The 10,067-nt window shown below is 37.1% G+C and overlaps 2 protein-coding genes and 1 long non-coding RNA gene across 3 annotated transcripts; 2 read left to right on the forward strand and 1 right to left on the reverse strand.

The window, feature by feature from the left end:
• The first annotated feature begins 216 nt into the window (after positions 1–216).
• LOC104118217 (non-specific lipid-transfer protein-like) lies at positions 217–652 on the forward strand. The gene is made up of 2 exons (XM_009629424.4): positions 217–554; positions 637–652. The coding sequence occupies exons 1-2, from the start codon at positions 217–219 to the stop codon at positions 650–652; spliced, it is 354 nt and encodes a 117-aa protein (XP_009627719.1).
• Positions 653–1,711: 1,059 nt separating this feature from the next.
• On the reverse strand, positions 1,712–7,090 carry LOC104118216 (uncharacterized). The gene is made up of 2 exons (XR_691222.4): positions 5,298–7,090; positions 1,712–4,959 (listed from the first exon to the last, which is right to left on the reverse strand). It is a non-coding gene; the product is annotated as an uncharacterized lncRNA (long non-coding RNA).
• Positions 7,091–9,387: 2,297 nt separating this feature from the next.
• Positions 9,388–9,732, forward strand: LOC104118224 (non-specific lipid-transfer protein-like). Its single transcript, XM_009629434.1, has one exon. The coding sequence runs from the start codon at positions 9,388–9,390 to the stop codon at positions 9,730–9,732; it is 345 nt and encodes a 114-aa protein (XP_009627729.1).
• The last annotated feature ends 335 nt before the right edge of the window (positions 9,733–10,067 follow it).

Raw genomic sequence — 10,067 nt, forward strand, 5'->3', positions numbered from 1 at the left:
TGCCTGTGGGAAAAAGAAGATCGTATGAAATTCCAATGGAACAACAACCTGAGAAATCTCTAATTCATGAGAATTGCATGTTGTAACAGCCAAAGGAGTTGAAAGAAACATCTTATTACTGGATAGGTATAAATGTCGCTATCTGCACAAGAATCGGATTCACACATAAAGTTTCACTTACATTTGTTCAATATAGTGCAGGCATAAACATTGACTATGGCTCGTTTGCCTGTGTTTCTTTGTTTCCTACTACTAGCGCTCGTAGGATCTTCCTCGGCTGCGCCATCCTGTCCAACTGTTAAAACGCAGCTAGCACCTTGTCACTCGTATGTCGAAGGTAATCTAAAGGCTGATCCATCGGAAGCTTGTTGTTCAGGTTTAAAGGACATACTTGAGCTTGTAAAAACCAAAGAAGATGGAGTTGCTCTCTGCAACTGTATAAAAACAACAGTGATTGATGATCACGATATTCCCTCTCGCATTGCTGAACTCCCCAAGAAATGTGGCCTTCCTTATACTATCCCTCCCATAGATAAGAACTTCGACTGTAACAAGTAAATCCAAATATTTCAGCCATTTTTCGCAGAATGCTTGCTTGATCTGCTTATAGCTTAACTTTTTGTTCTTTACATGCAGAATTTCTTTGAACTGAAGGGATAGCGCGCGCACAAGGAAGCTGCCTGAACCACTATAGAATTATGAATAAACCATACAAGTTGATATCATTAATTATGTATGAAACAATATTTAAAATGTATTATGTATCTGCAAGCCAGATACACTGTGAAATTCAATTTTTTGCAGACAATTGAACGTTGATGATATTTGATCAATGCTTGGTCTTTTGATAGTTTAGCTCCAGATATCGCTGATAAGTGACTTAAGATCAAATTTTAAGATGTTGCTGACTATCATATGGGGTTTAAAATCAGATAAAGTCGGATTATAACACAGCAACAGATTAATTTTTACTGAGGCGGCAAGAAAAAGGTCCGATCATTAATTGTTTGTACTGTTAAAGCTAGAGGTACAAAAAGCCAACCAAATTAGAAGCACGCTGTGACAGAACCTGGTTCCCCACTTCTCTTATACAAGAAGTACAAACTATACCATATTCTTGGCCTGATTGAATAGACTCCCAACAAAAAAGTCGAAAACTGAATCCAGATTAAGGCTCAGTTAGTTTATCAATCACAACTCTTGAAATGTGGAGAATTATCAGCATTGCATGATGCTTGTGTGTTAACGGGAAAGAAATTCAGGCAACAAATTCTTTCCTCACATAATATAAGTTATTACACCCAAATAAGAAAACCGCACTCATCAGTATCTATGGTTAAAAAAAAAAATGGTGAAGATATTCTATACTCTGATCATTCTCTTGCTAGTTTTAGCAGCACCAGCAATGACCAAGCCTTCTTGTAACATTGTTTCAAAAAGGCTAGTACCATGTTATTCATACATTAAAGGGAAATCATTCCATCAAGCCATCAAATAGGTGCTGCAGAGGACTGAATGATATAGCTGATATGGTGAAAAATGGCGAGGAGGGTCCTATAGCTGTTTGCTTGTGCATAAAGGGGGCAATTTTACATGTTCGTTATGATCCCACGCGCATCACACTTGCTTCACAACAATGTCATACACGGTTATTGTTAAAACTTGATTTAAGCGCAAATCGTTGAGGATTTTATATGAGTTTATGGTGAGGTACGGAAGCTTCTAGGTTTTCTCTCTTTTCATTTACACAGAATGAATAATCTGTCTCTTACAAATGTAGCTTTCTCTATCTGGGAATAGGCCGGCCCACTAATACACTACAGAATAAAACAAATACAAGGTGGGTTTCTGGGCCCAATGGTAAAAGAAAGAAAAGGTAGCCCAAGTGGCTAATAGCCCAGGTGGCTAAGTAATAGCATTTTCTTGTATCTCAACACCCCCCGACAAGTTGGAGGGTGAGATAACCCCAACTTATGAATATGCAGATGATGAACAGCTCCTCCCAAAGGTTTAGTGAACATATCAGCAAGCTGATTGGCACTGGAAGTGTGAAGCAGCTCAATCAGACGGTCATTCAACTTGGTGCGAACAAAATGACAATTCAATTCAATGTGTTTGGTGCGATCATGGAAGACAGGATTCTTAGCAATGTGGATGGCAACCTGGTTATCACAAAACAGACTAACAGGAGAAGAAAAAATAACACCAAAATCAGAAAGAAGCCTACAAACCCAAGTGATTTCAGCAGTGGCCTTACTCATAGACCTGTATTCAGCTTCTGCAGATGACAAGGAGACCACAGATTGCTTCTTGGACTTCTAGCCGACTAGACATCCTCCTAATAAAATGCAAAACCCACTGATGGATTTCCTACTGTCCGGGCAAGATCCCCAATCACTATCACAATATACACTGAGAGAGAGATCAGGAGAATTATTATAGAAGATCCCAAAATCAAGAGTACCCTTGAGATACCTGAGCAAACGTAAAGCAGCCTGCATATGAGGACGGCAAGGCCTCTGCATAAACTAATTTAAATGTTGCACTGTAAAGCAAATGTCAGGTTTTGTATGGGTTAAGAAATTGAGTTTACCCACTAAGCACCTATAAGTCTCAGGATTGGGCAGGGGATCACCATGATCAGCCTGCAGCTTGTCATGCATCTCAAGGGGGGATATCACTGAAGAACAATCATAGGAGTGAAACTCTTTGAGCAGATCATGCACAAACTTTTTCTGATGCAACAACACCCCACCCTCAGAATACAACACTTCAATACCCAGAAAATAGTTAAGATGGCCTAAATCCTTAATTTTAAACTGATCATGGAGGAAGGTTTTCACAGTGGCAATCTCACAAAGATCTGTCCCAGTGATGATGATATCATCAACATATACCATTAAGAGTACCAAGGCATCACCAGAACCCTTAGTAAAAAGTGAATAGTCATTGAAGGAGTGCTCATAGCCTCTAGAGGACAAATATTGAGACAACTTGGCATACCATTGCCTTGAAGCTTATCTCAATCCATACAAAGATTTTTTTAGTTTACAGACCAAAGGGGTGGAAATAGGAGTAGGAGATACAGTAGATAATTAAAGATCGGGTGGAAGCTTCATAAAAACTTCTTCATCTAAGTCCCCATACAAGAAAGTATTATTAACATCTAGTTGGAATAGTGGCCAATTTCTTTTAACAGCTACAACAATTAAAGTTTTAACAGTAGACATTTTAACTACAAGTGAGAATGTTTCATGGAAGTCTATGCCTTCAACTTGTATATCACCCCTTACCACAAACCTAGCTTTATATCGTTCTATACTCCCATCAGTTTTGTACTTAATTTTGTATACCCATTTGCAGCCAATTGGCTTCTTGCCCTTGGGTAACTCAACTTTGTCCCAAGTACCATTAGTCTTCAATGCCTCAAACTCTTTCCTCATAGCATTCTGTCACTCAGGGAAAGCTGCTGCCTGAGAATAAGTAGTAGGCTCAAATGCATAATGCTCACTAGAAGTAGACATAACAATTTAATTGGTAGGCCTGGAGCTAGGATTAGGTAGAGTGCAGACATAATTTTGCAGATAAGAAGGAGGATTGTGAGGCCTAGATGATCTCCTTAACGGGGGGAATTCAGATTCATGGAAAGAAAGAGGGAGATTAGAGGAAGCAGAAGAGGTGTTCAGAGATATTTCAGAATCAGAAGAAGCAGGATTATATGGATGAGGAGAAACAGCAGATGCAACTTATGGAGCAGGGTAAAAGAAATCATGGAACAATGAAGAATTCTTCTTAACAGAGTGATCAAAACATGCAGAAAATGGCAAATGTGACATAGTAGGAGAAGTAGATCCAGACTGAACAAAAGGGAAAACATGTTCATGAAATATAACATCTCTAGAGACAAAAAAGACTTTATTTTGTAAATCATATAGCTTATAGTCTTTCTTCCTAAAAGGATAACCAATAAACACACAAGGAATGGCACTAGGCTGCAGTTTGTCCCTATGAGTTTTTGGGACAGTAGAGTAATATAAGCAGCCAAAAGATCTAAGATTTGAGTATGTGGGGAGTTTGTTATATAAGATCTCATAGGGACTCTTGTCCTTTAATACACTAGAAGAGAACTTATTTATCAAATAGGTGGCTGCGAGTATGCAGTCTCCCCAAAATCTAAGAGGAAGACCAGATTGAAAAAGAAGATCTCTAGCAGTTTCCAAGAGATATCTGTGTTTCCTTACCATAACTCCATTTTGTTGTGGAGTGTGAGGACATGTTGTCTGATGCAATATCCCTTTCTCAGAAAAGAATTTTGATCCAAGAATGCTGGATCCCAGCTCTAAGGTATTATCGCTCCTTACATGTTGGACTTTAAATTGGAATTGAGTTTCAGTCATGGCAATGAAGGCTTTTAAGAGGACAAAAGCATTACTTTTGGCTCCCATTAGGTGGGTCTAAGTGGCTCTTGAAAAACCATCAACAATGGTCATAAAGTATTTGGAGCCAGTATATATAGGAGAGTGATATGGACCCCAGGTGTCAATTTGGATCAACTGAAAAGGCTTTGTGGATTGTATACTATTATCAGGAAATGGGAATCTTGTTTGTCTGGCTAGTGGACATATTGGGTAAGAAAAGGACTATTTGGGAGATAACTGTGAACCAAGCATAGAGATGTGTTTCATTCTAGAAAAAGAAATATGCCTAATTCTATAATGCCAAACCACATCCATTTTATTGATATTATTCAGAATTGCATAAGTATTTACATGTGCATCAGCGTCAGCAACATTTACATTCTTTGCATTTTCTTGTATCTCAGGGAAAACACCGACAGGGGGAGTAACACTAGAAGAGTAACTGGATGTGGTACTGGGAGAAGAAACATGAGGAAGTAAAAACTTTGTAGAGGTTATGGTCCAGTTTACCAAGAACCAGAGGCATCTTCAGAGAAGGGGCCTGTATAGCACAAAGAGTTCTGGTAAACAGAACAATCCCATTGTATTGTTCTAACAGCTTATGAACTGAAATAAGATTGTATTGTAAAGAAGAAACATAAAGAACATGATGAATTGTGAAATTTGGAAACAAAGTCAAAGATCCTACTAAATGAACTTTGAATTTGTAACCATTTGGTAGAGAAACTAGACAACGTATAGGTAGTGTTTGCAAATTAAAAAGTAAACCCTTATGAGAAGTCATGTGATCAGAAGCCCCAGAGTCTATTATCCAAATAAAACTATCAACTTGTGAAAGCATGCATGACTTGAGCAGAATACTTTCTGATAACAGCTTACCAGCAAAGTTAGCAGAAGCCATTAGAGTAGGAGTAGAGGAGGAATCAGCACACACATGGGGTTGTTGTAGTAGCATCATCAGCTGAGAGAATTGATCTTGTGTCAAACTAGGAATCATTGAAGCATTACCAAACTTAGATGACTTGACAGAATCAGGAACCATATTAGAATTCTCATTAGCAGGAGGACAAGGAGAGTTCACTTCAACATGAGCTGCAGTTTCCTACTGCCAGGCCCTTTTTGTGAACTTAAAATTTGAAGGATACCCATGTAGTTTGTAGCACTTGTCAATGGTGTGACTTGGTTTCTTACAATATTTGCATGTAAGGGATCTTTGAGCATCAAAATTAGCTCTAGAAGGAAAGCCTTGTTTAGACACCCCAGCATTGAAAGAGGCAGATGTAAGGAGAAACTGAGGAGAGGTAGAGACCTACCTTTACTTCTCATCTTACAACAATATACTATAGACATTGCTCACAGATGGAAAAGGCTTAATCATGAATTTATTCCTTCTAGTTTGCACATATACATCATTGAGACCCATCAAAAATTGATACATTTTTTGAACATCATCATCTTTCTGATAATCAGATTTGAAACCACAGTTGCTACAGGACCTGACTCTACTTATTGACAAGGCATCAATTTCATCCCACAATTGCTTGATTTTGTTGAAATATGAAGCAATATCAAGTGACCCTTGTGAGATGTGAGCTAGTTCTTTCTTAAGCTCAAATACCCTTGCAGCATCTGCTTGACCATATCTTTCCTCCAACTCACTCCAAATATCTTTGGCAAGTTTAGAGTACTCAACACTACGAGCAATATCTTTGGACAAGGAGCTGGTTAACCAAGAGACGACTAAATCATTACACCTCTGCCACTGTCTCGCCAAGGGAGAAATGTCAGGAGGCTTAACTAAAGATCCATTAATGAAATTCAGTTTATTTCTAACAGACAAAGACACAAGGATGGTTCATCTCCAACTCCCATACCCAGTACCATCAAAAGGTACAGAAACTAATAAAGACCCTAAAACATCAGACAGGTGCACATAAAAGGGATGACATGGATGCGTATAATCATCTTCATGAAAAACAGAACGAGAAGTAGTAGAACGAGCAGTTGGTAACGCATATGTAGAATCATCATCATTCGGCATTTTGTACACAATTAATCAGAAGAAATACACACAATCAAACAATGAGAAGAGATAACTAGGGGTACCAAATTTCCTTCGCGACCGGAAGGAATAACAGCCTTGAAAAAAAATAGTGACAAGGACAAACGAATCCTAGCTGAATGTGCAATTGCAGAAACCACCAAATCCTAGGTTGAGGAAGACGTCTCAGAAAATACCAAATAGGTTCGATCAATTTACCAGAAACATTCAAGTGCTAGTAGAAAAGCACTAATTTTCATCGTCAACACTGAAAAATCTCGCCGGAAAATCTCAGAAATGCGAAGAAACGGCGGAACCTCAAAACTCCGATGAAAATGTGTGAGGGTAATATTAGACGAGAGACAATTACCCGATCCATCTAGATCTTGGCTCTGATACCATGTTAAAACTTGATTTAAGTGAAAATCGTTGAGGATTTTATCTGCGTTTATGGTGAGGTTAGATAGAAAGAGACGGAAGCTTTTAGATTTTCTCTTTTTATTTACACAGAATGAATAATTTATCTCTTACACATGTAGCTTTCTCTATCTATATAATGGGAATGGGTCGGCCCACTAATACATTACAAAATAAAATAAATACAAGGTGGGCTTCTGGGCCCAATGGTAAAAGAAAGAAAAGATAGCCCAAGTGGCTAAGTAATAGCATTTTCTTGTATCTCAACAGTTATCTCTGCCTCCCATTGGCCATAACACTGTTTGTTCAAGGTATAGTTTTGATATTGCTGATGTAGTATGATGGCAGTCGACAAACTAAAACTATATGGATTTAAGTTATATATAGTGACAGTGAAAATTTTTTTACAGAATATTGTGGTTTTTATCCTGTTATAGTAGGTGCAGAACTAAAACCTGAACCGGGAAGGAGAAAGAAAGGAAGGACTATCTATTCGATTGATTTACTTTTCATTAACCTGTCTGCTGTCTTGTTCACATACTGGTTTTTACATTTGGTGACGGATTAATGCCTATATATCAAATGTAACAAGTAAATACAAATATTTCAGCCAATTTTTTACAGAATGCTTTACTTGATCTTCTAGCCTAGCTTCTTTTTGCCCTACATGCAGGATTCCTTTGAGTTGAAGGGATAGCGATCAAGTAAGCTGCCTAAACTACTATAGATTTTGAACGAACCATACAAGTTAATATCATATGTATGAAACGATGTTTTAAACGTATTATGTATCTGCAAGCAAGATTCACTGTAAAATTCAAATGTTTGTAGACCTTTGGATGTTGGTGCTATTTATCAATTCCTCGGATATTATTAGTTTAGCTCCAGATGTCAGTGATAGGAGACTCATGATCAAATTATACGATAGTGTTTAAGAGTCATATGGGGTTAATAATCCAACATAAATCAAAGTCAAGAACAAAAACTGTCATGATAAAATATGAACTGACAATTCCCAGATCTTGTTACTTTGTTAAGGGCAATATTCACGGAATTTCAACTTTGATTCCTTAATTCCATGCTTCTCAACTGAAAAGCATGTATGGCAATGCACTTCGACAGACAAACTAAAACCATCTTCTTTGTAAAGTAGATTGGTATTGACCATATAATTGGAGCAGAACTTGAATGTAGTAGTCTAAGAAGCTAAGTTCCACAACTGGCTCGATTCTTCTTCAGCCAAATACGATAAAGTAAAATTTGCACAATGAATTGCATACGAGGAAATCCATGTTTTTTCTTTGCCAGTTTCAAAACGAGGAGATGGTAAAGATCATTGCTATTTTGCCTAATCTGAAGACTGGAAATGTTCTAGCATATGACAAACATCTTATAGATCACAAAATCTAGATATTGGAACATTATGGGGAGTTGGATTGATCGGACTATAACACTGCAATAGATTAACTTTTATTGAGGAGGCAAGAAAAAGGCTATAACATTACTTGTTGGTATATATTGTTACAGCTAGAGGAAACTAAAATGATCTTACAAAAGCCAACCAAATTGAAACAGCTAAAGAAACTCATTGAATGCTTTTCTAAATCTAAACATTTAAGGCAAGTTTCAAAGTTTCAAGGAACTGACAGTCGACAGACATCTTTGCGATTAAATTCTACCTAAATAATTAGTATTTGACTGTGAACTGCTAAGATGATGAAACGAAAGGAAGAAGTTCACTACAGTATACGACAATATACTCCTTCCCCACAAGAAATAGTACTGGTACCATTGTGCAATTTGTTAGCTATACACTGAATTCTTGAATAAGCCTCATCAAGAAGACCAGAGGAGTAGTTTTGTTGGATAAAGTATTCTCTATTTCGATATTTATAGACTTGAAAAAATAAAAACACAATATTTGATTCCAAGTCTATAAATATTGTAATCTCTTGGAAAGTATTAAAGGCAGAGAGAAGTTCATTCCCATTAGAGTGTTAGCATTGTCTAACTTAGAATGTTTAATTTTTTTCTGGAAGTAAACAATCTTTTCATCTTTGCAAAGCGAATTCAAGATTTGGAATTAGTAGGATATATAACCTCTGCTTCTCTTTATAAAAATCCTACCATTTCCTTGATAATGCAAGAAGTCATATAAAAGTGTCTTTGTTTTCTTGTTCTTACACCCCGGAAATTAAGAATGTGTAGAGTATGATGGCAACAAATTAGAAGTATGCTGTGACAGAACCAGGTTCCTCACTTCTCTTATACAAAAAGTACAAAATATAGCATATTCTTAGCCTAATTGAATGCACTCCCAACCCAAAAAAAGATCACAATCTTTAAATGTGTAGGAGTATCAGCATTTCATGATACTTGTGTGCTAACCGCCCAAGAAATTAAGGCAACAAACCCTTGGCTCACATAATATATCTACAATACTCTTTAGTTTGTCATTTGCACAATCACCAAATACAAAAACTACAGTCACTATCAGCGGAAAAAGAAACAATGGTGAAGCTGATCTATACTCTGATCATTCTCTTGCTAGTTCTAGCACCACCAGCAACGGCCGAGCCTTCATATATCATTGTCTCGAAAAGGCTAGTACCTTGTTATTCGTACATTGAAGGGAAATATCATTCAATCAAGCCATCAAATAGGTGCTGCAGAGGACTGAATGACATAGCTGATATGGTGAAAAATGGAGAGAAAGATCGTATAGCTGTTTGCAAGTGTATAAAGAGAGCACTTTTACATATTACTTATGAACCTTCTCTTATCGCTATTGCTTCACAACAGTGTCAAACGCGGTTATCTCTGCCTCCCATTGGCCATAACACCAATTGTTCTTAGATATACACTGAAAAGGGGCTGATATAGTACGAGGGCAGTGGATATATTTGATCTATATACTATGATTGACGATATTATATACTATAATTTAAAAAAAGTGAATCTTTAATTTATACTAAGTAATGGTTGTAGTAGTACTTCGCATTACACTTGCTTGATGCTTCACTGCAAGAATGATCATTTATCCAAGACAGTTTAAGGAAAATGGGAAAATCCTAGTAAGATTGTGCTTGATTTTCGTCATGCTAAATAATTTTACACATGTTTACCCGAAAAATCGGATATAGTTGAATTTATAAGTAGTTCTAAGGATATGTGATATAGCTTGACATAAA

This window comes from Nicotiana tomentosiformis, chromosome 1, assembly GCF_000390325.3.
Source record: "Nicotiana tomentosiformis chromosome 1, ASM39032v3, whole genome shotgun sequence".
Taxonomy (NCBI): Eukaryota; Viridiplantae; Streptophyta; class Magnoliopsida; order Solanales; family Solanaceae; genus Nicotiana; species Nicotiana tomentosiformis.

What these genes read in the sequence shown, in the direction of transcription:
- LOC104118217 (XM_009629424.4), top strand. Translation starts at nt 217, where the DNA reads ATGGCTCGTTTGCCTGTGTTTCTTTGTTTCCTACTACTAGCGCTCGTA.
- LOC104118224 (XM_009629434.1), top strand. Translation starts at nt 9,388, where the DNA reads ATGGTGAAGCTGATCTATACTCTGATCATTCTCTTGCTAGTTCTAGCA.